The following is a 27,293-nucleotide window of genomic DNA, read 5'->3' on the forward strand; positions in this document are numbered from 1 at the left end:
GAACCTGAGTCCATTTTGCTATTATGTGTAATTACTTCGGAATCGAACCGGGACTAATGGCCCAACTGAACCGGGGCTAAATGCCCTTTTTCTACTAGTGAACTGGCCCAACCCTAATTGTCTTCCCAGATCTTAAATGAAAACCTTCCCAAATCCTGTATGAAAAGAGTGTTTTCTTAATTTCTCTGAAGAACGGCGACATTAGTTCTGAGATCCTCCCATCAGCCCACATGGCTTGAACCCAAATACTCTTAATACTCCCTGAGATGGTGTGACTGTTCACAGTTTAGACCTTGAATTCAGTCAAGTATCGAACTCGGGTCTGACAAAGTGACATACAATCAACCCATGTCTTAGACACCGGCGCTCGCCCCAACGAATTGGCATGGCAGTTCGGCCCGGTTGACCGCTGAGATCTCACCTGCCTTTGCTACGATTCCCAAGCCCTTAGCTTGCATATGTGCAGTTTGTGAGGTGGGCTAGAATTGCAGAGAGATGCATCTACCGTCTTTCAAAAGGGCACTCAATATAAAGAAGAATTTTACAAGACAAATGAAATAGGTCATTTCCGAGTATAACACATTTTACATGAGAATTCCGCTTGGCATACAGACAAATGCAACTTTCATGTAACCCTACGTTTAGTAGCTGCTCAATTTTGATTCCATCTTGTCTCAAATCAACACAGCGTTGCAGCCGATTTCTTCCTGTTGAAATGACCAGGAAACAGAACTACATCGCTATACTTTTCTGGAACTCGGGAGTCAAAAATTGGATAGAGATTTTTGCTGACTTGATCGTCCAATTGGAGTTACAACCACATGATATCATTACCACTTTATACATTGCTTTGCTGAAGATAACATGTTGCCCACTCGGTCTGGGTGTTGCTTTCTCTTACCATTGGCAGAAAATCGGCCAGGACTCCTCTCCTGGGCACCAGCGAACTCCTTCACGCACAGCTTACTCAAGCTTTGGTGCTTTCAGGAGATGTACACTCCTCACCAACCCTTTACCCACATCTCCAACCTCCTTGAGTATAGACGTTGGATCCGGCATGCCTTCATCAACCTCATCTCTGGTACGCTTCTGTCATAATAACACAAAATCAAGTCAACTTACATACCTGTGATATGCGACAACCTAAAAAGCTCGGCATGATAAAACAATTATTGGCAACAGATGCGGGTCACACAGCCTAATCCTGCATACTATTTGAGTATATGGGATCTTGTGGGAAGGTTAAAGTGAAGAAACGGTCTTCTACAACACAAGCAGTCAGTGAGAAAAATACCTTTGGGCTCTCCCATGTAAGACCAATTGCGTCCCCACCAATCGAATCGTGCCACAGTTTGAAGGTCATGGGGAATGCACACTGTACACAAATTGGATTATCATACTTAATGGATTAACATATCTCTATGCAGTCAAACCTTGATAGTTTCTATTTTACCTTCAAGTCTCGCAAGAAGTATGCGGTAGGGTCAAAATTCACCAAAAGTTTATCTCTTGTGTCATGCAAGCTTCTCACAACACTTCTACTGAGTGGCATATAAGGGTGGAAATCACTGCTTGGTTTGCCCTGGATTACCAACTTACCTGCAAGGTTTTTCCGGAAGTTATTTGCATTAAGAACACATAACACGAGTTGAATTTCATCTTGTTTCTAGTTAGCAACAAATATTAATATGTGAACTAACCGTTAGGAATCTCAGCAGGAAAAAGAAGATGGTGAGGACGGCAAAGCTTCTCTTTATGGAGGAGTATAACAGCGTCATAATTGCTTAAAGGTGTTCGGAAGAGGCACTATAGCAAATGAAAGCGAGTGAGAAAATCAAAACCTAATGAGACAGTGAACAGATCAAGTAGTGACAGAAAAACCTTACCTCCCATGTATATTGGCCTGATTGACCATAGACGATAAGATTTGTTAACAGTTCAGCGCTGCTTTTAGCGTAAGAAGCTATCCTTTTAAGAACCTGTGATTAAATGAACAGAAAGTGAATGAATAAAATAGACTCTTTTGGTTCTGAAACAGTAATTGACTAGCAATTAGCATAGATGCTTCTCCGGTAAAAGCCTTATATGGCATTTCCCCAGATTATGACATTTCTCTTCACCGCTTCTCCTGCAATTTCTGAAATTATCATATAGATACTTCTCATGCACAAATACCATAGAAGATACATTGACAAGAACTGTAATAATATGGAACTAATGTTCTCCGGTCATTCTTCGCAACACTATGCGTGCCACCCGATTCAGCCACCCGATTCAGCTATCAGCCCCACGTGCATGTGACTGTGACCATGCATGATGCCAGCACAACATTTGCTCCATCGCACATGTGAGCGTCGCGCTGTACTGCCTCGCGCGCTAGTTGATTCGACAAGAAATGGCATATGAGAAGGAGGATGGCTCCACTCTCCCTCCCACCTGCTCCCGCTCCGCGCGACTGACCTAGCCACCACCAGCCTCGTCATCGTAGACTCCCCGACGGTAGCCCTCTCAAAGCCACCCCCCCCCTCCCCCATGGCGTCTTCCAACCGCTGGCCGGACTCCGACAGCAACGGCTCCAGCGAACGCTCCTACCGCGACGTCGCCGCCTCCGCCTCCCCCGCTGCAGGCCTCGTCGCTTCGTCCGGGCGGACCGCTCCCGCTGCTGCCCCCGTCGGGCGGGCCGCCGTGCAGGTCCCGGCCGTCGCACGTCTTGGCCCCCGCTCGGAGATTACACCGTGTGGGCAGCCCCATCCACGAGCCCGCCGTGGACCAGGACGGATTCCAGCATCCCCGACGCAGGAATCGACACCGCCGTCCTCGACCTGCTCCTGCGCCGGCTTCTCCGCGACTGTCGTGCTTCCCGACCCCTGAAGCTGTCGCGGGACTCTGCTTTCGCTGCCTCAAACCCAGATACCCCGTCCGCGACTGCACCAACGAGGTCCGCTGCCGGCGCTGTCTCGTCTCTGGCCACAGCTACAGGCAATGCGACTGGAACCCCCCCCCCCCCCCCCACCAACCGCGAGGCACGGCCGCAGCCACTCCGCGCCGATGAGCGTCCGCGTGCGGGGGGCCCTGCACCTCCCGCCCGCCTCATGGCTAATGCCGCCGCCCAGCCGCCTCTGCGCTTGCCGATGGACCCGCCCGCGCTCGAGCTCGTTGTCTCCAGTCCGGAGTGCGTCATCATCTCCCACACCGTGGAGATGGAAGAGGCGGAGCTGGCCTTGCGCCGCGCCATGGTGGCCTCCATCACGGGGACGAGGCCGTCCATGGCTGCGCGAGAGGTCGAGGATGCCCTGTACTCCATGTTCGAGCTGCAGCCCAAAGACTTCTCCGTCCACACCCACCTCTCCGAAGACTTCCTTATCGTCTTCGCCTCCTCGCAGATCATAAGTACCGTTGTCGGCAATCACTTCGTGCAAACGCCCGTCGATGTCGATGTCGATGCGCCCGTGGAGCAAGCTTGCTCAGGCCGGCTACGGCACGTTTGAGTACCGCGTCGAGCTCAAGCTCCGCGGCATTCCGGCCCAAGCCTAGCATCTCTCCACGGCGGAGCACCTCCTTGGCGCTAGCTGCTGGATCGAGTGGTTGCACCCGGACACGAGGTCGCACCCGGACCTGAACACCTGCCGGTTATCGGCGCACACCCGCAACCCTGCCCGCATACGCCGTCAGGCCGTTCCGGAGATCGTTGAGCAAATTCCTACTCGCCTGCCTTCCGCGCCGCCGACGGTCCGGACCCTAACCTACCCCATCGCCATCAGGCTGACGCGGGCCATGGAGGATCGACCGAGCGCAGACGCAGCTGCGCCCGACGCCGATCTTGGTGACGACGGCGCGGGCGGCGACCCCGCGGATGGGGAGGACGCCAACGTCGAAGGTAATGTCAGCCGCGGCCGACGCGCGCGCAAGAGACGCCGCTCCCTACGTCTCGATCCCGGCCATGGCCGCGGCGCCTGCCGGCCGCTCGGATGGCCTGGCCATTGCAGCCACCGGCTGGACTGCCGCCACCTGCGCGACCCAAACGGATGATTGGTCTGGCGCCCACAATCGCCACTGTTGCGGCCCAGCGCCGTCCCAAAGAGAGGTGGTCCCCTGGCCTGCTGAGGGTGGGGCCAGTCGTCCTCATCGCTTTCACAAAAGGGGAAAGCGTAGGAACAGAAAGGAGAAAGACAAAGCAACGCCTGCCACGTCAAAGGTATTAAGAATGCTTGTAGCTATAACATATTGTTAAATAAATTATGTTGTGGATCAGGCGATGCCATGCATGGCAGGCTCGGCCCTGCAGCCCGCCGACAGCCCGACCGGGCCAGCTGGCGACCCGCCACTGGATGAGCTTCCACATGGAGCCCCTAAGCGTCAGCGCCCATCGTCTCCTAGCGGGCTGCTGGTCACGCACGTAGGAGCCACCGTCATGCCCAACCCATGCATGTCTCCGGATCCGGAGGCCCTTTCTGGCCCCTCCTCGTGCTTCGCCAGTATCATGCATAACTCCCAACCCACGAGGAGCGAGGATTCGTCCGATGTCGATCCGTTGTCGGGGGTTGCTGTTGGCCCGCCCTCGTCAACGCCAGGTGCACCCTTGGACAACTGCGCAAACATCAGCGCCTGCCACTGTCTTGGTCAGGCCCGCCGTTGGATCGTCGATCATGCATGTTGCGTCACGTGCTAGGGATACGGCCCGACCCGACGCAACCGCTCCAGAGATGGAGGCCACTTCTGGGCCAGGCCTGCCGGCTCCTACAGCCCATCCTGCCACCCCCGATGGGCCCAGCAACGACATGATGCGGGCCAACGAATCTACGCATGCGACGGGCCCCCCTACACCTGTCGTTACTCCTCCACGATCGACCGCTCAGCGCTTCGCGTCGCCGCCAATCACCCTGCGCCGATCTCGACCGAGAGGCGCAACCTGGACCATTGGCGAGTTCCTCACCGCGGCCACCAAGAACCTGAGCTCGATCCTCCCCGTGCCCGGGAAACGTCTGCGCCGGCTACCACTGAACTTCTCCCCACGCAAAGGTCGCTCAATGTCGTCCTCTTTGTGCACAGCTGCTGCTCCCCCGCCCCCAACTGCGGAGCACCGCGCCCAGGTCCAGGTGTTGCGCGCCCTTGGGATCCTTGGGCTCAACCAGAAAATCTTGAAATGAAGGCATACGATGGCGCATTCGCAGCCCATATCCCAGTGGCCGTGCTCGCCGCCATTGCGGCCCTGGTTGATCGCGAGCTGCCCGTCGACACGCATGCTTCGTCGCCGCCAACGGCTGGTGCGATCGCGATCTAGCGTTGTACTCTGCCACCGCTGTCGACCCCATTCCTATGGATCACGACCTTAAGATTGTGATTTGGAACGTGTGAGGGCTCAACGCTCGCGCGCGACGCATCGTCATTCGCTAGCTGATCATCACTTCCGGCGCCTCCATTGTATGCTCGCAAGAAACTAAGACGGCTTTGATCTGCTCATCAGTTGTCCTTGAGGCACTTGGCCCTGAGTTTGATGAGTACATCTACCTGCCGACGATCGACGCCCGCGGTGGTATATTGTTGGCTTGGAAGAGCCGGGATGTGTCTATCACTAACCCCGAGTTCACCACTAACATGTTGTCCGCCCAGGTCGCCACCCATTCAGGCCCCCTTGCGCCTTGGTGGTTGACTATCGTCTATGGCCCGCAATCTGACGCCGAGAAAGTCGAGTTCCTGCACGAGATACACGACCTGCGGGCCGCCTGCCCGGGCCCGTGGATGCTCTACGGGGACCTCAAACTGATCTACCGCGACGAGGACAACAACAACAACTTGGACCGGCGCATGATGGGCAGGTTTCGACGCGTGCTTAACGACCTCGCGCTCAAAGAAGTCTACCTCAACGGTCGGCGTTACACGTGGTCCAATGAGCGCTCCCCCCCCCCCCCCGACGCTTGTCCACCTCGATATGGGTCCTCTGCACAACAGATTGGGAGGAGCGCCACGCCGACTGCCACCTGCGGTGCCTCGCATCGTTGGTTTCTGACCACAGCCTGATGCTCTTGGACTTCCCCCCGCAGCCTATGGCCCATCGAAGGTTTCACTTCGAGGACTTTTGGGCCCGCCTCGAGGGATTTCATGATGTCGTGGCCGAGGCCTGGTGCTCCGTGGACAACACTGACCCGTTCCAACGGCTAACGCCGGCTCCAGGCCACCGCACACAAGCTGACTAGCTGGAGTGCGCACGGTGGGCAACATCCGGGACAAGCTCGCCATCTCCCGTGAGCTCCTGTTGAGATTTGACAAGGCCAAAGAGGACAAGGCCCTTACCACCCATGAGGAGTTAGTGCGCAAACAGATAAAGGGCTCTTACCTTGGGCTCGCGTCGCTGGAACGCACCATAGCTCGGCAGCGGGCACGCATTGCCTCTCTCAAGGACGGGGACGCAAACACCTCCTTCTTTCATCGGCAATGCTCCTACTGTCGTCGGAAGAATTGGGTGCACTGCCTTAACGTCGACGGCAACATGCTCACTGATCATGCCGGCATGGCCTCCGCCGCCTTTGCACACTTCGACGAGCTCCTAGGTACCGGGATCGACCATAACTGCACCTAGGACCTCTCACAGTTGATCACGCCCTCGCCGGATCTCCTTGAGCTGGACGCGCCCTTTGATGACGAGGAGATATGGTGCACGATCAGGAGATTGCCGACGCGCAAGGCTCCAGGACCCGATGGCTTCACCACCGAGTTTTGGCGCCCATGCTGGCCCACGATCAAGGCCGACTTCGTCACCGTCTTCCGACAGCTCTATGACCTACGCGGACGTGGGTTCTTGCACTTGAACCAAGCGTTGCTCTTGCTGCTTCCCAAGCGCACAGACGCCGGCTGCCTGTGCGATTATCGGTCGATCAGCCTCATACACCTTGTTGTCAAGATTTTCGCCAAGGTGCTCTAGCTCCGTCTCGCGCCACGGCTCGACGCCCTCGTCAGCAACAACCAGAATGCCTTCATCCACGGGCGAAGCCTGCATGACAATTTTGTGTTGGTCCGCTGCTCGCTTCCTGCACCAGTTGGGCGCACCGCGCCTTATTAAAGCTCGATCTTGCGTGGGCTTTTGACTCACTGTCCAGGCCCTTCCTCTTCGAGGTGTTGAGGCAGTATGGCTTCGGGGACAGATTTCTGGAGTGGTGGCGATCCTGCTATCCTCAGCCAGCACTAAGTTGTTGCTTAATGGAAGCCCTAGCCCCCCTATTTGGCATCGTCAGGGCCTGCGCCAGGGTGATTCCGTGTCGCCGCAGTTATTCGTCCTCGCTGTCGACACCCTCAACAGCCTGTTCAAGCGCACCACCGAGCTCGACGTCATCCGACAACTGCACCCCACAAGGTCGATCCTCCCATCTCGTTGTATGCGGATGACGTGGTCCTATTCTTCCATCCTATGTCGGACGACATCGAGGCTGTGAGGGCAATCCTGTTGCTCTTTGGTCGGGCATCTGAGCCATGCGTCTATTTCGCCAAGAGCACTGCTACGCTCATCAGATGCGACGACGACACCATGAGGCCCATTGTTGAGAGCCTCGGCTGCCCAATTGTTGGCCTCCCCATCACATACTTGGGCATCCCGCTCACCATCAGGCGGCCTACCACAGCTCAGCTGCTCCCTCTCGTTGACAAGGTTGCAGGGAGCTTGCCCACATGAAAGGCATGGCTCATGAATAAAGCGGCCTTGCCTTGGTGAAATCGGTGCTCAGTGCAATCCCGCTACACCAACTGCTCGTGTTGGCGCCGCCAAAGAAGATTCTCAAGATGCTTGAGAGGATCCAGCGAGGGTTCCTTTGGGCCGGCCGCACCGAGGCTAATGGTGGTCACTGTCACGTTAGCCGGCATCGGGTTACGCGCCCAAAATGCCTTGGTGGGCTCGGAGTGCATGACTTGGAGCGCATCGGCATGGCGTTGTGGACTCGTTGGCTATGGTTCAGCAAAACCGATGAACGCCGTGCATGGGCTGGGCTCGACCTCCAGTTTTCTGCTGAGGAACACGCCTTCTTTTTCGCGAGCACCCACACGATCATCAGGAACGGCGAGAGCACTAGATTCTGGGGGGGCCGGTGGATCAATGGTTGCTCCGTCTACAAGATTGCGCCCCTGCTCCACGCTTGCATCCCCAAGCAACGGAGAAAGAGCAGGACGGTGGCTGAGGGCTTACAGGCCCACCTTTGGGCGCGCAACATCCATGGTGTCCTGGGAGTCCACGAGATCGGGCAGTACTTGCTGCTTTGGCGTCTCCTCAAGAGCGTGTCACTCTCGCTCAAGCCGGATAAGCTGGTTTGGAAGTGGAACGAGGCCGGCACATACACCGCTAGATCTGCCTACCACGCATCCTTCCACGGATCGATCGCCTCCGATGACTGGAAGCTCATCTAGAGGAGTTGGGCGTCGCCGAAAATGAAATTCTTCCACTGGCTCACCAGCTTATATCGCTGCTGGATGGCGGATCGGCTCGCTCGGCATGGAATGCAACACCATGCGGCTTGTCCCTTGTGCGACTAGGCCCCGGAGACGCTGCACCACCTCCTGCTATCATCCCCTTGTCGCGGCAGGTTTGGCATGAGCTCCTTGCTTGGGTGCGGGCGACCTGCAGACCGCCCGACAACGAAAGCTCCCTGCTCAACTGGTGGCACCATGCTAGGCAGGACACCCCTCAACTGATGCGCAAGGGACTTGCATCCGTGGCGCTCCTGACACCTTGGATGATTTGGAAGCATAGGAACGATTGCCTTTTCGATCGCGCGCCGCCGTCCGTCCACTCTCATGGGCAGGATCAAAGACGAGGCCAGGCTTTGGGCCACTGTTGGTGCCGAAGGGCTTAGGGTTGTGCTGCCAGCCTCATGGGATGTGCACTAGTGGCCATCCAATTTGTGTAACCACCTCCTAGGAGGACTGTAATTTCACAACTATCTCTCTTTTCAATGAAATGAAACACAAAGGTCCATTGCGTTTTCCCAAAAAAAAGAAATGCATATAGATGCTTTTCATGATATTGTAAGACAAGATTTCACACTTAAACATTAGGAAATATCGTTGATGCACAAGAATTGGAGATATAGTTCATGATTTCTCATTTTACTTCCTTAGCTTTATCATTGATGTAGACTTGAATTCTAGAACAGTGACTAGCTTTACATCTATGCAAAAAGATAAACACCTACCGACTTGCTTGGTGATTGTTTTGTCCACGCTTCAGATGATTTATCATATGACGTAGCCAGAAACATTGCAGGCTCTATATCATGAGGATTTTGCTCATAAGATCTTCTGCTCAGCATAAAGTTTTCCTGCAATTGCATCTCCCTATATGTTAGGGGCTTGACAGCTTATTCAAATGTCAAAACATAAAAAAGAGAACCAGAGAACTAACATTGATTTCTTTCTCATCCTTCAGATTGAAGTCATTATTTATGTCCACAATCATGGGTGAAAAGGTCCAGTCAAAACTAGATAGCAACCGCAAGAACCTGTCAATTTTTTAGTAACTGGTCAGAGGACATATAAAGCTTTCATGTGCCTGCGAGACCAGTAAAAAAATATAACCGACTACTGAAATAGGTGAGAGGGAGTAGTACCCACACTTTTCGAGGTAACTAATTATTAAGTTTCAACCAGTAGAACCAAAAGTCCAAATTGATGGAAAAGGTTGTGCAACCCACACGGCATATGGTAAATTTAGTTGCAAGAACATAAGGATTTTGTCGTCCTGGAGCAATTATTATAAGTCAAAAGCAATAACCAGAGTCAGTATTCCAACGCATATTTTAACGTCTGTTGCTGGACCACCTTTATGTCAAGAAAAAACATATTCTTTAACAGTCCCTATCAAAACATTGATATCACTCACCGGTACGCCAAATCTTGGGTACTAATTGTAGCACAAAAGCATGTACTAAAATGGATATTTCAGGAGATAAGTTATTGTGTTCTTCGTTCTATTTTTTAACAAATATTTTTTTCAAGAAAACGCAAAAAGCGTTTGCGTTTCATTTCATTGAAAAGGTGGGAGAGTACAATCCTCCTAGGAGGTGAGGGTTACAAGGCCAATGTCCCATCAATGGACATCCCAGGAGGCCGGCAGCACAACCCTCAACCCCTGTGCCCCAGCTTGTGCCCAACATTTGGCCTCTGCTTTGATCCTATCAGCTAATGCGTCTATCGAGGGCCTTGCATTGTCGAAGACACATTCACTCCTCTGTTTCCAAATCATCCAAGGGAGAAGCATTGTAATGGATTGTAGAGCCTTGTGGAGTGTGGGCGGGGTTTCTGCCTTCGCTCGTTGCCACCAGTCCAGCATGGTAGATTCGTTACCTGGTGGTTGCACAGGTATGTACTTCCAGTCCAGGATGATGCGCTAGGTCTGCTCAGCGAATGGGCACGCCAGAAGCAGGTGATGGATGGTCTCTGGGTCTTGGGCGCAGAGGAGGCATTTGGGGTGATGCTGCAGGCTGCGTCGGGCAAGTCTCGCTGCCGTCCAGCATCGGTCTTTGTTGGCGAGCCAGTGGAAGAATCTGACGCGGGGCTGCGCCCAACCCTTCCAGATGAGCTTCCAAGAGGGACAGCGGGTAGATCCTTGGAATGTGGCGGCGTAGCAAGACTGCGCTGTGTATATGCCACTGGCCATCCATCTCCATAGCAGCCAGTCAGGTTCAGTCGAGAGGGTGAAGTGCTGGATGGTCTGCCAGAGCATCAGGTAGTGACCTATGTCGTGTATTCCAAGGGTCCCTTGCATGTCACGGGCCCAAGTGTTCCCGTGGAGGCCCTCAGCCATTGTTCTCGTCCTGCGTCGCCGCTTGGGGATGCAGTGGTATAACAGGGGGGTGAGTTCCCGGACTTATTGTCCGTGGATCCAACGGCCCTCCCAAAAAAGGGTTGTCGGTCCATCTCCAAGCACCATAGCGGTGGATGCATAGAACATCGCACTCTCCTCTTTGGAGAACTATAGGTCCAATCCCTGCCATGCTCGTTCATTGTCCGTGCGGGCAAACCACATCCATCGCAGCCGGAGCGCCAGGCCGGTGCGCTCCAGATCACGGATCCCAAGGCCACCATATTCTACCGGGCGGCAGGTGTGACGCCAGTTGACGTGGCAGTGCCCTCCGTTGGCGGCGGCGCGGACGGCCCAAAGAAATCTGCGTTGTATCTTCTCGAGTTGCTTTAAGGTCTTCTTGGGAGGGGCAAATGCGAGCAGCTGGCGAATCGGGATTGAGCTCAGTACAGACTTAACCAGCGCAAGTCACCCCGCTTTGTTCATGAGCCATGCTTTCCATGTCGGGAGCCTAGCCGCCACCAAATCGACGAGGGGTTGTAGCTGGGCGACGGTGGGGCGGCGGAGCGTCAACGGGATGCTGAGGTAAGTGATAGGTAGTTCGACCACTGGGCATCCCAATTGAGTGATCATCTCTGCAGTGCCGGTGTTGCCATGGAGGATGGTAACTGAGCTCTTGGCGTAGTTGACCCTGAGCCCGGTTGCTCTGCCAAACAGGGTGAGGATCCCCTTAATGGCAGCCACATCGTCATGCGTGGCGTGGCAGAACAACATGACGTCGTCAGCATAGAGGGAAATCGCCGGAATGTCGCGTATCGCCGGAATGTCGCGTTTGTGGTGAAGCGGGCATAGTATACTGCAGTCATGAGCGCGTCGAATGAGGCGGCTAAGAGTGTCCACAGCAAGCACAAAGAGCTGTGGGGACACCAGGTCACCCTGGCGCAGGCCACATCGCAACCAGATGGGTAGGCCGGGCTCGCCGTTCAGCATGACGCGGGTGTTGGATGTCGCAAATAGGATTGCGAGCCACTCCCGGAACCGAGCCCCAAATCCATATTGGGCGAGAACCTCGAAGAGGAAAGGCCATGATATGGAGTTTCAGCATGATCCACGTAGCCTTAAACTGGTGTAGTAACTTGAGACAAAGTTGTCATGAAGACTCCGGTTGGGGATGAAAGTGTTCTGATTGCGCCTAGTCTGGGGGCGAGCCGGAGCGATAGCACCTTCGCGAAGATTTTGGCCATGAGATGTATCAAACAAATCGGCCGGTAGTCGCGGAGTTCGCTGGCGTTGGCACGTTTGGGCAGCAGGGTCAGTAGCGCCTGGTTAAGCTTGCAGGAGCCGCGACCTTGGAGCTCGTGTAGCTGCTGGAAGACATCCAGGATGTCTTGTCGAATGGTGCTCCAGCAAGCTCTCAGGAATTTGGCCGTCAATCCGTCCGGCCCAGGCGCTTTCCGTGCCGGTAGTAATTTAACGGCGTTCCATATTTCCTCATGGCTGAATGGTGCATCAAGACTTGTTAGGTCGCATGGCTAGATGAGGCTGTCCAAGTTGAGTGAGCATTCGCGGTCAGCAAGACGACCGAAAAGTTGGTCGAAGTGCGAGAATGTTGCTTGCGCCATCTCTTCCTGACCCGTGATGGTATGGCCGTCGACGGTGAGGGCGTGCACTTGGTTTTTCTGGCAGCGGAAGAGCATTGCTTGTAAAAGAAGGTCGTGTTGGCATCGCCATCCTTGAGCGTGGTGATGCGGGAACGCTGCCTGGCAATGGTGCGCTCGAGGGAGGCCAGCCCAATGTAGGAGATCTTGAGTTGATTTCACAGCCAGTCCTCCTGGGGTGAGAGCACGCATTCTTCTTGGGCCTTGTCGAAGCACGAGATGAGCTCGCGGGAGATCGCCATCTAGTCTCTGCTGCAGCCCGGTGGATTTGGCACTCCAACTGGTAAGCTTGTGCGTTGTTGCCTGAAGGCGCCGCATCAAGCGGCAAAAGGGGTCCGGGTCATGCACCAATCTCCATGTCGTTGTCACCATGTCATGGAACCCAGCCAAGCGGAGCCAATAGTCTTCAAAGTGGAAGCGTCGACGTGTCGGGTGCATGGGCGAGCAGTCGAGCAGTAGTGGGTTGTGGTCCGACACGACATAGGCCAGGCAGCGAAGATGGCAGTCCGCATGCGCATCCTCCCAGACCGAAGTGCAAAGCACTCTGTCCAAGTGCACTAGCATGGGTGGGGATTGCTCGTTCGACCACGTGAAGAGTTGTCCGTTTAGGTATATTTCCTTCAACGCGAGGTCATTGACGAGGCAGCAGAATCTGCCCATCATGTGTCGGTTCAAGCTGCCCCTGTTCTTGTCCTCGTCGCGAAGAATTAAGTTGAAGTCGCCACACACCATCCATGGCCCAGGGCAGTCTGCGCGCACGTCTCTGAGCTCTTGCAAGAATGCAATTTTGTCGGCATCTTCCAGTGGACCGTAGACAATTGTCAACCACCAGGGTGTGCCCATGTCCATGGTCACCTTGGCCGAGAGGGTATTCGTGGTGAACTCTGGGTCCGTGATGGTCAAGGCCCTGCTCTTCCAAGCGAGCAGGATGCCGCCCCGCGTGCCCTAGGCCGATAGGTAGTGTAGTCGTCAAACTCTGAACCGAGGGTTTGTAGCACAATGGACGAACAAATCAATGCCATCTTTGTTTCTTGAAAGCAAACAATGGAGGCGGAAGTTGTAGCAATCAGCGAGCGAATGGTTGTGCGACGACCGCGTGCGTTTAGGCCACGCACATTCCATACGACGGTCCTAGGATTGTGATCCATGAACACATGATCGACGGGATGGTGCACAGACGGCATATGGCAAATGTGCAGCATCAGTACTTGCAGGGGCCGGCGTTGAGGTAGCCAAAAGCATGAATGGATCTCCCGGTCCACCAATGTTGCGATGGCCTTGATCACCGTGAGTGGGATGGGCGCAGCGAATAGGTCGATGTACGCCTTCATCTCGGCAGAGGTGATCCTCTGGTTGGTCCCAACTATCACAAGGGTGCGCAAAAGCTGGACCTGTGCCATTCTCTCTGCGGTGGGTGGCGCCACCGGTTGGGGTACGGCTTCATCTCGGCAGAGGTGATCCTCTGGTTGGTCCCAATTATCACAAGGGTGCGCAAAAGCTGGACCTGTGCCATTCTCTCTGCGGTGGGTGGCGCCACCGGTTGGGGTACGCCTTCATCTCGGCAGAGGTGATCCTCTGGTTGGTCCCAACTATCACAAGGGTGCGCAAAAGCTGGACCTGTGCCATTCTCTCTGCAGTGGGTGGCGCCACCGGTTGGGGGGCTGTCATTGTGGCCGGGCGACCGCGTCGCGAAGTGAAGTTGAGCGGCCGTCGCGGTTTTCTCCCCGAGGTAGGTAGAGCCGCATTGATGTGCTTCGTGGCGGCGGTGAGGAACTCGGCCAGGGTTCAGCTGCGTGGAGGGGTGGCACGGCCACGGCTTCGACGGAGCATGATCGGCGGTGAGGCTAATCTCCCGGATACAGATTGGCGCTGGCCCTGCGGCGCGCTAGTTGGCATTGGCCTGGGGAGTGAGTTCACGGATGGCCCATTCGGCGTGGGCTAGGCCTCGGGTCGCTGCAGGAATCTAACCGGGGTGTGGGGTTCAGCTCCACAGGCTGCAGGGGTGGGCTCTGCCTCGCTGGCAGTGGGGTTGGCATTAAAGGTTGGATGCTCCTCCTCCCGCTCATCAGCGTCTTTATAGGACCCAGGGGGCAGATAGGGTTCGCATGGCCCCGCTACAGCTGCTGGCGTCCATGGGGCTCGCTTTGCCCCGACAGGATAAGCGATCCAGCTGGCTGCGAGTCTGGCACCATGTTCAGAGCAGCCAGGTCCCGACAATCCATCATATCAGACGAGCCAGGCATGGGGTGCGCATGATCGGCCTCGGTTGCGCAGTTCTCGGCCCGGTTTGGATCTGGGGATGTTTTCGGTGTGTTTTCCACCGGTGGTAGGTTGCCAACTGGTGTTGTCCCCAATCCCAAACCTCCAGCAACCACCAGCACTCCTGTGGTCAAAAGTGGGTCGCTGGCTATCTCCTTCGTCGCGGTCCCGAGAGCCTCTGCATCGTGTGCAGCATTAGCGGTCTGGTCCAATGCGGCCCGCTTTTGCTTTCCTCTGTCCCTTCCTTTTTTGGCAACGCGACGAGCTCTCGTGGGCCCTTGCTGACCCGGCCATGGGGGCGTGTTGCAGCGCTCATGTGGTACGGGCGGCGAGGCAACCACGCCGGCAGGCGCTGGCCATGAGCTGTCAACGGCAACACCGTCAATGCGGGTGATACGGTTCCCGGCACGCCATAGGGGTTCATCCAGGGCCATGCCGTCAGCGCGGCCAGGAGGTGGCACATCCGTGCGGCGGCGTTTGCGGCCACGGTGGCGTGTCCGTCCTTTGTCCCAAGGCACGGTCCTGGCCATCCCCCTCTCGCATGCCATCGCCTCCTTGCCCCGTGGACGGCCGACCACCGAGTTGTGGTGCACCGTACAACGCGACGCGCGCCACCGTGATGGAGATCGGGTACGTGAGCGTCCTGATGATCGGCGCGTCGAAGCTCAGGCGGGCAGGGATTTGCTCAACAATCTCCAAGATGGCAGCTCGCCGGATGTTGTCCGGGCAGTGTGCACGTCCTGCAAGCCGAAACGTGGCCAGGTCGGCCCGGGAGCGTGTGGCGGGTGGAAGCGCTCGATCCAGCAGGACTCTCCCAAGATTTGCTCGGCAGTGGAGAGATGCCAGGCCTAAGCTGGAATGCCACATAGCTCTAGCTCAACCCGAAACTCGAACTCACCAGAGCCAACGTGGAGGAGCTTGCTCCAGGGCCGAATGGAGAGGGAGAAGCGTGGCGAGTTGATGAAGTGGAATCCATCAAGCCTGCGCCTGGTGGTGTGGGTACTCAAGAGGATCAGAAAATCCTCGGGGTGGTGGGCATGCACCATGAAGTCGCCATCGACAAGGTCGAAGGTGTTGAGGAGCACGTCGGAGACCTTGGCGCAAGACATGTGCGGCATGTTGCCATTGATGGAGGCGACCATAGTGCGGCTTAGGACCTCCTCGTCCTCCTCCATCTCGGCAGCGCGCCATGATCACCCTGACCGGCTCCTACGCGCGCGGACGGCACGTCGGCCAGTGGGGCAACCGAGGGCGGAGGAGGGGGTGGCGTGGTGGCTTGGACTAGAGTGCGCTCCCAAACGGCCGGCCCGACTCGCTCCTGAACAACGGGCGCGGCGCGCTCCCGAGCGACAGGACCGGCGCAGTCGGTGGTGCAGGAGCGCGAGTCATGGCCGGAGATGAGGCACTATCTGCACCTGATGTTGTTCGTGCAATCCCTCACCCGATGACGGTGGTCGAGGCAGCGGAAGCAAAGCCCAGCATTTTCCTCCGGTGAGGGGCTGCGGCTGCGGCATCGCTGAGGTGACGGACTAGGCATGGCTTCCTGACGCAGGCGGCGATAGCAATTCCTGCGGCGAGGTTGCCGATACCCTTCAGCATCGACATGGACGCGGTCGTTGACCCGATGCACCTCGGAGCGGGGGCCAAGGCGGGTCGATACATGCGGCCGAGGGGGGTCGGTGGCCCGTGGAGCAGGGGGCGCGCATGGCGCGATGGGGGTGGCCGACAGAGCGCACTCGACGTCGTTGTACGAGCGCGTCAAGGACTTGCTTCCTAAGTCCGACCAGCGGCCACCGGAGGACACGCGGTCGGCGGAAAGGGTCGCTCGAGGCTCGACAGGGTCAACGCTTGTGAATGCCATGGCCGGGGAGGGCTGGGGGCTTGGGGGTGGGCCACCGTCGAGGGTTCGGCGGCGGTTGGGCTGGAGAGGTGGGCTGTTGTCGGGGATTCGACAACGGCGAGGCAGGTCGGGGCTGGGTCAGGCAAGGGGAGCAAGAGGGAGAGGAGCGGTGTATCCAGGACACACAATGTGAAGGCTCATCATCTAACAAATATTTTTGCTTCATGATTATACAGAAGTCAACATTTTGGTGTTTTTTTCCGGGATTGAAGTCATGGCCAATATAGCCACTAGGATTGCTAGCATCTGTATGTTCTTATATGACACAAAACAATGAAATTGACAAGTGCGGGCTAGTAATATTAAAAGTAAATAGGAGACTGTATGAAAGGTTTAAAAGTTGCACCTAAGGAACCCAGTAACCCGTGAAGAGGGGGCATGGAATGGAAACGGCCTCAAAAATAGGTAGGCAACCACCAATTCAACCGCCTCCTCTGAGATAAATGAAGAGAATAGATGTGCGGAAATCCACCTTTTTGCTAGCCTTCGAAACAGAAAGAGCATATTGTAAGATATACTAGGGTTTCAAGAATGCTGCATTAACTAACAATTTCGAAACCTTAATGATTACCTCACCACCGGCCCATACGCTTGGTAAATACCATGCAGACCGTTGATCATACTTGAGTGCTGACTACGCAAAAAGAGCTCTTTATCTTCCGATGGAGCACTCTGTATGTTACTGTCGCCAGCTGAGATAAAGAGATAAAATTATGGAACTGGCAAACTGCATGAACTTTTTACACAAGTCGGTTAAAAAAAAAATGAGAAGCTAACCTTGCTTTTGTACCACCAAACCTCTCTCATGAAATATTTTGAGCAAGAACGAATATCCAGATGTAAGAACATTGACCTCATCTTCACTGGCTGTAACAAACATTCCTCGGTCCTCCAGACTGAAATAACACCAGATTTAGCGAATGAAGTGGGAACTTTAACATAATCAAGAATATTTCATCAATGATGTCACATACCTTTCACCAATTCTTAAAAGAAATGCAGACTTTGTCTTCTCCATAGCTACAGTATCCAAGGGCCAGTTACCAGATCCCTCTAGCTGTTATTGAAATGGGGGTAAAGGGAAAGAGATTTGTGAAAAGAAACTCTAAAATGAAGAATAGCCAACAGACAGATACAGAACATGACATGGAAGGTATCGAGTAGTCGAGCTCCATAAATAATTCCTCATTGTGATATTTAACAAACTAATGGGCGGCACACCTGAATCATGACTTCCAAAGACCGAACGCAAGTTGCTGCAAAACTGGGCAGCCTCTGAGAACTCTTTTCATATGCCAATGGATGAGGTTCAGGGGGGAACACAGAAGTGTGCCTAAAGGCTGGCATAAGCAAAAGTTAAATAGTAAGAAAAATGAACAGGATATGTAAATAATAAAATTATTCTGTCAGACCTGAGTCTAGAGGTTGCACGGTAGATATTTTAAGAGGAACATCATCCAATAGACGCAACTGCTTAGCTAAAGTATCAAAGGCTTCAAGCAAAGCTCCAGAAGATGACACTGGATCTGCATAATTCCAATTAAACATGATTTCAATCCGAAACTCGACATGTGAATCACAAGATATAAAGCTTAGCTTTACCTTGGCCACCAACCAAGAGACAAAAGTCAAGCTGATCAACAATATGAGTCAGATCTTCCTGCCGCAACAGCAAATGCTTGGTAAGCACATAATCAGCAATTCTTTTGATGATTGTATGCCTCTCCCAAGTCTCCGTTTCCCACACTACAGTTTAGTAAGTAGAATCCATTAGTATCAAGTATTTATTCAACTAGTGTATGCTCTTCACTGGTAATGGCAACAAAAATGCAATACCTGTGCTTTCAGCAATAGCCCCATCTTTAAATCTCCTAAGTTCAGCTTTCTCTCCCCAGAATTTCCTAAATTTAATTGCCTTGGGATTTATGAGCACAATGCACGTGCATTAGACCACAGTAATAGCAGTTGATCATTAATTTGCAATCTATAAAATGGAAATCACCTCATCGCGATTTTCAGGATTTGGACCAATATCGACAAGACGATAACACTTCTCCAACAAGCTAAGCATTACACCGACCATCAGTGGGCTGCTACCAAACTCTGAGAAACCCTATAAAGCTGTGTTTGTCAGCAGATTGAAATGCAAACATAAGTGTTCAGTTATGGTACACAAATGTCACATACATCCATTATATTCCATTCAGAAGGTGTGCTTCTCCACAGAACGCGGATTGTCTTTGTTCTATCTGTAAGTCCTTGTTGCAGCAAGGACAGAACATCTTTTTCAAGTACTCGCCATGATTCATCATCCGAGCAGAAGCTTAATGCAGTAACTTTAGAGTTCCCCTTCAAGTTAATCCTGACAGTGACAACAAGAAGGATCACATGAGAACTTATAAGCTAGCTTTCAGTCTTAAATTAGGACTGGATAGCAAATTGAAATTTCAAAACTTGCAAGCATTCTTAGAATTATGGTAGTAAGGGGAAATTAGCTGATTAGGACAATAGTAGCAAAGATGTGCAATAATGCTAGCTCTAGATATGGTTCGTTTTGGCGGAGACATGTGATCAAGTTACAGAGCAAATTCTTCAGCTTTGCCCCCTGCTCCATCAGAAAGGGCAACTCTGTCCATCTTTGGCTTGACAAATGGAATGGTCCAGACTCTTATCTCCTACCGATGCTTCACTCTTTTGCGGTGAACGACTCCCTTTAAGTTAAGCAGGCACTAGAAATGGATGATCTTCAGGACCTGTTACAACTGCCACTTTCCTCTCAAACCTTTGATGAGTTTCTTATGTTCAGTAGCATCCTCCAGAACATCCAAATTAGCAACGAGGAAGATGACTTTTGGAGCTACTCTTAGGGGACTGTCATTACTCCTCCACAAAAGCATATTCCCAGTCATTTTCTCATGATCAAGCTCCTCAGTTGGGCTTGGTCGTAGTGTACCGCAAGCCTCAAGGCTTTGCTTGGCTCCTCCTAAATAACAGATTAAATACAACAGATTTTCTGCGTAGAAAGAACTTCCAAGTGTCTGATTCCCTTTGCTGTGTTCTCTCTCAACATGATCTGCAGGACCATCGTTTACTATCCTGTCCCTCCAGCAGGGAGCTGTTGGCATAGAGTTGATATCCACCTTCATTTTATCAATAATACCTCCAGACATTCTCTTGTACCACGGCTACCTTTGGGAAGGCTTTCTTCATGGAAATATGACAACTGCATGTTGGTGCATCTGGAAGCAAAGAAACGTGAAGATCTTGAACAATATTAGCCCCCCCCCCCAAGGTCATGGTTCCAATTCTTTAGGACGGAATGTCTTTTGTTTACCCTTCAGCTCAGGGTCTCTTTTGATCGTGAGCTCACATGGTACCTAATGAACAGTTTAGTTGGTTTTCCCCTTTGCACATCCCCCCCCCCCCCACTTTTCGAAACCAACTCATGGTTCTGGCATGTGGATAGCTATCTTCCACGTACCCCTGTCCACTGCTAGTTCTTTTGGTGATATTCCAGTCCTTCAGATGACTCTTAACGGACTCCTCCCATGTCAAGTTTGGTCTACCCCGACCTCTCTTGACATTTTCAGCATGATTTAACCGTCTGCTATGCACTAGAGTTTCTAGATAGTGAGGCTGGCAAATGGGAACTGGGGGCACTTGTTAAGTTCCAACATGTGTGAACTATGTAGAAATTTGAAATATATAGATGGAATAATCATCATTTCATCACTGTCTTCCAAAATCAATCACTCGCTCACTCAAACATACAGCCATGCAAATAGATTGTCTCTGACTCTCAGGTACTACACCGCTATTTTGGATAGAAACTTCAGTGAGAAGAGCATAATGCAAAATTGCAATATACATGAGAGTGACACATCATACTTGCTTAATTGAACATACCTCAAACATGAATCGAACTTAGCACCAAAATCAACCTTGGTCATAAAAAGTTCTTCAAATCCACCATCTCTGCATTTATCAAGGCAATTAAGTGTGCAAGCTGCCTCATCTTGGAGCTGAATAAGAAACGATTCGGTGTAAGATGAAGACTATGATAGACAAAGAAAATTGCAAGCTTGATTACAATTGGGGGGAGTAATATTCTGAACATATGGAGCAAAGAAAACTAAACTTCGACCATGGTGGTCATATCATACGATGGTTATGTAAATGCATACATATGCATGAGATGTGGAATTGGTATTCATAGGGTACTTTCATAGTCAAACCTACCTCTGAAAAGGCTGACTTCGTCATCCGGAATGCCAGATTGACATGGCCAGATACATCACATATGGCAATATCAAATGTTTTCAGCAGATGAGCAATGCCCTGAAAAATTCATGGATCAGAAGATCATAATAACTGAAATATTCACTATTTATCACGCTAATTATTAGCACTGCATGCAAAAATTCAATCCAGAATTATCCGGCATGCACCAAGATCTATACTACGAGCGGAGAGATTACAGTCTACTAGTTTTATTGATTTACAGGCAGAGGTGCGCCTGACCACCAATTGCATTGTTAGTATAACCAGCTAAGCAAACCTAAGCTTGGGATGTCAATTTTTGCACACCATGTTCACTCTAAGGCAAATAACTTATCTGGAGAAATTATGATTTTGTAAGGAATATAACTCCTGTTATTCTAGGGGAACTGGCCTAGTCAATAATATAATTATTTGGGGATTAAGCTGTATATTATATGCAACAGGTTGACAAACCTCTTTGCTAATAGTACGCTTCTTGATTGGCTGAATCACCAAGCCCTTCGACCACATCTTCGAAGTTGCTACAAGCAAACAGAGATTTATATAGTAAACGATTAAACATATATGAAATATCAACTTTCTGTTGCTTGGATGTACCAAAAAAATTGATTGCAACACGGAAAATTTGTCTTGTGGTCATTGATCTATTAATTATGCTTCCTCCAGAGTCCATCGTAAGAAACACAAGGATGGCAGATATCAAGTATCCATTGAGGCAATCATGTGAATATATTGAAGTTCTTTGGCGTGCCCAAACCTGCATTTCAAAGAAAATATTAGATTGCCATCCAGGAGAAAACCAAGACAAATTTATATAGAAGTATTTCTTCATATAGAACTTCTGATGCACTGTCAATATAGAAGTATTTCTTCATCAGACAGTTATTGAAGGGATTACTAGAAACCCCCCTCTCGACATGCAGACATTTGATCCATATTTTTATAAGAAATATAAAACTGAGGAAGAACTCCGTACTTTTAGTAAGACCAATGCCCCTTGCAAGGTTTTCCAGTTTGCAAACGTGCTGCCGGTACATTCTGCATTTTCCTCAAGAAACATATCTTCCAATATGCTGTTATTATACCTAGGTGTCGGTTGGTTTATGCCATCTGTGATGCAAATCTCATCAGTTGCTTATAACAAATATTCAAGGCCAAAAGTATGGGTTCGGGTGATTCTAAAGCAGGCAGTTTACCTTTTGTATATGCACGGACATTGTTTCTTGTTGACAGATTCAGCTTCGAAACATCGAATAAAGTACTTGCAGTCGGGATTATCCTGACATAGAACCCAGGCAGTTCCGCAATTTCTGTTGCTGTGCGAATGGAAGTATTGAAAAATAAGAGAACGCAAGGACCACGCATTTAAGTGCATGAGTATTAAGAGGTGAAAAAATGAAGCACGGTAATTTGTTTGAACAACAACCTGGATATACATGGAGGACAGGCTTTCGTCCCTCGTCTTGGAAGGTAGACCATGAAACCTTGCGGATTAAAGGAGAAGACCTCAAGCTCTTGTCGATGACGCGGAGGTAAAGACACCTCTTAGCATGGTACCGGTGATTCAGGAAATCCTTTTCATGAAAACATTCCTATGAAAACAACAAAAATAAATCATTAAAGCCAAGCTGCATAATCACAGATAATGGTAGTCTAAAACCTCGATAGAAGCTTAAACAGTATGAATATGACTCCGTTTGGAAGGGTAGCGATTAGATGACCATTTGTGCAACATCCAAAATGATACCAAGAACTGGAGAAATATTTGACGTACGTAACATCTTGTTCCATTAGATTGATATATAAAGGGCCTGGCTCCATGTAGAGAGACCCGTTTGTACTTAATTTTGTGAACCAACAAGATTTTTTGTTGGCAGGATTGAATTGAACATTACAGCATAGTTGAGAATCCTCTGTGGTAGTTTTCTCACATACCTTAGGCAAGCGGACGAGAAGGTCAGAGGCGACGTCGGGCCTGGTGACCGCGCCGGCCGCGTGGCTCCCGGCGAGCCGCACCACCTCCGGCGGCCGGAAGGAAAACGCTAGCTTTTCGGCCGCGAGGCCCAGGTCCCTCACGAACCCCGAGGCAGCCTCCGGCGCCGCCTGCTGCGGAGGCACGCTCTTGATGAGCTCCCCGACGGCGTCGGTGGCCTCCCCGGCGGCGCGGAGAGAGGTGGCGCTCGGCCGCGCTTGCTTGAGGAGCTCGGAGAGCTTGAGGTCGATGGAGTACTCGGCGGAGACCATTGCGGCTTCGATGGTCGGTTGCCGGCGGCGGGAAGGCAAAGAAAGGGCCTTTGGGGGTTTAGGGTTTAGTTGAACCTCACCATCATTTTCCTCCTGGTTGGTAGTTGTACACTGCGAAAAGCCCATGAGTAGCCCGTGAACTAGCCTGTAAATTGGAACATGACAGCCCGTTATCTCTAACCCTACCCTCCGAAATCATTAAATGGGAAAATCTATGTGGGTAGTGCGCCGCACGTCCGATTTCACTTAGTACCTACCAGCAAAAGAGTCGGAGAGAATTATGTTCACATTGTGTTAGATTAACACAATGGTACACTTATATCAAGAGGTCCACTCACCCCTATAACTTAGGCATCGCAGGCCATGTTGATCCTAGAATTGAGGAACTACACATATACATCTACAGGTATTCTAACACCCCCTCAGCCGAAACTCCGTTTGCAAGGACGTTGAGGCTGGACCGGAATTCATGAAATACCGGTGATGGTAGTCCCTTCTTGAAGATGTCCGCGTACTGTGATGAGGATGGAACATGCAGGACGCGAACTTCGCCAAGTGCCACACGATCTCGGACGAAATGTAGATCAATCTCCACGTGTTTAGTGCGTTGGTGCTGCACTGGGTTGCAGGCGAGGTACGATGCACTGATATCGTCGCAACATACAAGTGTGGCACGACGAGGTGGATGCCGGAGCTCGTGGAGGAGTTGGCGTAACCAACATGACTCGGCAACGCAATTTGCAACACCGCGATACTCAGCTTCGGCACTCGATCTGGAGACGGTGGGTTGGCGCTTGGAGGACCATGAGACGATGTTGGAGCCGAGAAAAACACAAAACCCAGACGTTGAGCGGCGGGTGTCCGGGCAGCCGGCCCAATCGGCATCGGTATATGCAACTAGATCGGAGCTAGAAGCTTTGTAGAGTTGAATGTCGTAGTGAGATGTGCCGTGAAGATAGCGTAGGATGCGTTTGACGAGCTGCATGTGAACGTCGCATGGTGCATGCATAAACAGGCACACATGTTGAACCGCATAGGAAATGTTGGGTATAGTGAGTGTTAGGTATTGCAATGCGTCGGCTAAGCTCCTGTATTTGGTGGGATTGGAGAGAAGAGCACCCGAGGAGGAAGATAGCTTTGAGCTAGTGTCGATGGGTGTAGAAACCGGCTTGAAGTTGAGCATTTTGGCTCTCTCAAGAATCTCGAGGGTGTATTTTTGTTGGCACGAAAAGAGACCCGAGGGGTTCGGTGTGACATTGATCCCAAGGAAGTGGTGTAGGTCACCCAAGTCAGACATGGAGAATTCGAACTTGAGTGACTGGATGACAGAGTGGAGTGTTTGTGTTGAACTTGCGGTGAGTATAATGTCATCTACAGACATTAATAGGTATGCGGTGGTGGATGCGCGATGAAGAATGAACAATGAGGAGTCACTTTGGGATGCCTGAAACCCGAGAGAGAGCAAAAAGTTCTTGAAGCGAAGAAACCACGTTCGTGGTGCTTGTTTGAGTCCATAAAGAGACTTACGGAGGAGGCAAACGTGATCGGGATGAGAGGGGTGGACGAAACCTATCAGTTGTGAGCAGTAGACCGTCTCATGGAGATCACCATGTAAGAAAGCGTTCTTGACATCCAGTTGATGGATAGGCCAAGAGTTGGAGGTGGCAAGGCTCAGAACAACGCGAATCGTGGCAGGCTTCACCACCGGACTGAATGTTTCATCATAGTCCACGCCTTCTCGTTGAGTGAAACCACGGACCACCCATCTGGCTTTGTAACGAGCGAGGGAGCCGTCCACATTGAACTTGTGCCGAAAAATCCACTTCCCCGTTACCACATTCACACCTGCAGGCTTAGGCACCAAAGACCATGTAGAGTTGTTCATTAGAGCATTATATTCATCTAACATTGCTTGGCGCCAATGGGGATCTTTGAGGGCAGATTTGTACGTGGGAGGTATAGGTGATATGGAGGAGGAAGGGGTGTGGGCGAGTGCTCCCTCTTGAGCTTGCGTTGGTTTTCCCTTGAAGAGGAAAGTGTGATGCAGCACAGGAGCAGTAAGTATTTCCCTCAGTTTGAGAACCAAGGTATCAATCCAGTAGGAGAATCAAGCCAAGTGTCCAGAGTACCTGCGCAAACACAAACAAGCTTGCACCCAACGCTATAAAGGGGTTGTCAATCCCTTCAAGATTGATTGCAAAGTGAGATCTGAGGGCGAAAAGTGCAACGAAGTAAAAGTGTACGGCTGGAAATATGATGTGAAGTAGACCCGGGGGGCCATAGTGTTCACTAGAGGCTTCTCTCAAAATAGCAAATATTACGGTGGGTGAACAAATTACTGTCGAGCAATTGATAGAACCGCGCAAAGTCATGATGATATCTAAGGCAATGATCATACATATAGGCATCACGTCCGAAACAAGTAGACCGATACTTTCTGCATCTACTACTATTACTCCACACATCGACCGCTATCCAGCATGAATCTAGTGTATTGAGTTCATGACGAACAGAGTAACGCCTTAAACAAGATGACATGAGGGATAAACTCAAACCAATGATGTAAACCCCATTTCTTACCCTTGATGGCAACAACACGATGCGTGCCTCGCTACCCCTTCTGTCACTGGGTGAGGTCACCGCACGGTATGAACCCAAAACCAAGCACTTCTCCCATTGCAAGAATCATAGATCAAGTTGGCCAAACAAAACCCCGCAACTCGAAGGGAATTACAAGGATATGAAATCATGCATATAAGAGATCAGAAGAAACTCAAATAAGATTCATAGATAATCTGATCATAAATCCACAATTCATCGGATCTCGACAAACACACCGCAAAAGAAGATTACATCGGATAGGTCTCCATGAAGATCATGGAGAACTTTGTATTAAAGATCCAAGAGAGATAAGAAGCCATCTAGCTACTAGCTATGGATCCGAAGGTCTATGGTGAACTACTGACGCATCATCGGAGAGGCCATGGTGTTGATGAAGAAGCCCTCCGTATCCGAATCCCCCCTCCGGCAGGGCACCAGAACGTGCCCCAGATGGGATCTTGCGGAGACAGAAGCTTGCGGCGACGGAAAAGTATTTCGTGGATCTCTCGCGCAGTTTTGGATTTTTCGGGAATTTATAGGCGGAAGAGGTAGGCTAGAGGAGCCACGGGGGGCCCACAAGCCTGCTAGGCGCGCCCCCCTGGCCGCGCCTAGGGGGCTTTGTGGCCTCCCCTGGTGGCCTTTGCCTTGGTTCTCACGTCCCCTGCGTATCTTCTGTTCCGGAAAAAATCTTTTTGGAACTTTTATTCCGTTTGGACACCGTTTAAAATTCTCCTCTGAAAGGGGTCAAAAACACGAAAAAAAACTCGAACTGGCACTTGGCACTGACTTAATAAGTTAGTCCCAAAACAGATATAAAAGGCATACAAAACATCCAAAGTTTGACAAGATAATAGCATGGAACCATCAAAAATTATAGATACGTTGGAGACGTATCAAGCATCCCCAAGCTTAACTCCTGCTCGTCCTCGAGCAGGGAAGTGATAAAGACTGAATTTTTGATGTGGAATGCTACCTAGCATAGTTGTCCTTTATAACTTCTTTCATGTGACATGAATGTTCAGATCTGTAAGATTCAAAACAATAGTTTGCTATTGACATGAAAACAATAATACTTCAAGCAAACTAGCAAGGTAATCATGAACTTTCGAAATAACAAGGCCAAAGAAAGTTATCCCTACAAAATCATATAGTCTGGCTATGCTTCATCATCCCCACATAACTAATTTAAATCATGCACAACCCCGGTATTGGCCAAGTAATTGTTTTCGCACTCTTACTTTCTCAAACCTTTTTCAACTCTCACGCAATACATGAGTGTGAGCCATGGATATAGCACTATGGTGGAATAGAGTGTGATCGAGGTTGTCGGACAAAAAGGAGGAGATGGTCACATTGACTCGGCGTATCAAAGGACTATGGAGATGCCCATTAATAGATATCAATGTGAATGAGTAGGGATTGCCATACAAAGGATGCACTAGAGCTATAAGTATGTGAAAGCTCAAAAGGAGAACTAGTGAGTGTGCATCCAACTTGCTTGCTCACGAAGACCTAGGGCAATTTTGAGGAATCCCATCATTGGAATATACAAGCCAAGTTATATAATAAA

The 27,293-nt window shown here is 51.3% G+C and overlaps 1 protein-coding gene across 1 annotated transcript; it reads right to left on the reverse strand.

Annotated features, from left to right (window-relative positions):
* Positions 1 to 509: 509 nt before the first annotated feature.
* LOC123451792 (nucleolar protein 6) lies at positions 510 to 23,263 on the reverse strand. The gene is made up of 25 exons (XM_045128332.1): positions 22,814 to 23,263; positions 22,305 to 22,470; positions 22,075 to 22,194; positions 21,855 to 21,988; positions 21,476 to 21,635; positions 21,332 to 21,399; positions 20,837 to 20,935; positions 20,504 to 20,619; positions 18,785 to 18,959; positions 18,600 to 18,710; positions 18,434 to 18,512; positions 18,200 to 18,343; positions 18,010 to 18,123; positions 17,819 to 17,937; positions 17,572 to 17,654; positions 17,375 to 17,493; positions 17,169 to 17,289; positions 16,944 to 17,081; positions 9,383 to 9,479; positions 9,174 to 9,299; positions 1,887 to 1,979; positions 1,701 to 1,806; positions 1,454 to 1,599; positions 1,295 to 1,375; positions 510 to 1,089 (listed from the first exon to the last, which is right to left on the reverse strand). The coding sequence occupies exons 1-25, from the start codon at positions 23,246 to 23,248 to the stop codon at positions 964 to 966; spliced, it is 3,276 nt and encodes a 1,091-aa protein (XP_044984267.1). The 5' UTR covers positions 23,249 to 23,263; the 3' UTR covers positions 510 to 963.
* Between the last annotated feature and the right edge of the window lie 4,030 nt (positions 23,264 to 27,293).

Source organism: Hordeum vulgare, chromosome 5H (genome assembly GCF_904849725.1).
Source record: "Hordeum vulgare subsp. vulgare chromosome 5H, MorexV3_pseudomolecules_assembly, whole genome shotgun sequence".
NCBI lineage: Eukaryota > Viridiplantae > Streptophyta > Magnoliopsida > Poales > Poaceae > Hordeum > Hordeum vulgare.

What these genes read in the sequence shown, in the direction of transcription:
- LOC123451792 (XM_045128332.1), bottom strand. Translation starts at nt 23,248, where the DNA reads ATGGGCTTTTCGCAGTGTACAACTACCAACCAGGAGGAAAATGATGGT. An exon ending in CTGAATGGAATATAATGGAT is followed by an intron (nt 18,711 to 18,784) that starts GTATGTGACATT and finishes ACAGCTTTATAG; the next exon opens with GGTTTCTCAGAGTTTGGTAG. An exon ending in GGCTATTGCTGAAAGCACAG is followed by an intron (nt 18,344 to 18,433) that starts GTATTGCATTTT and finishes ACTAAACTGTAG; the next exon opens with TGTGGGAAACGGAGACTTGG.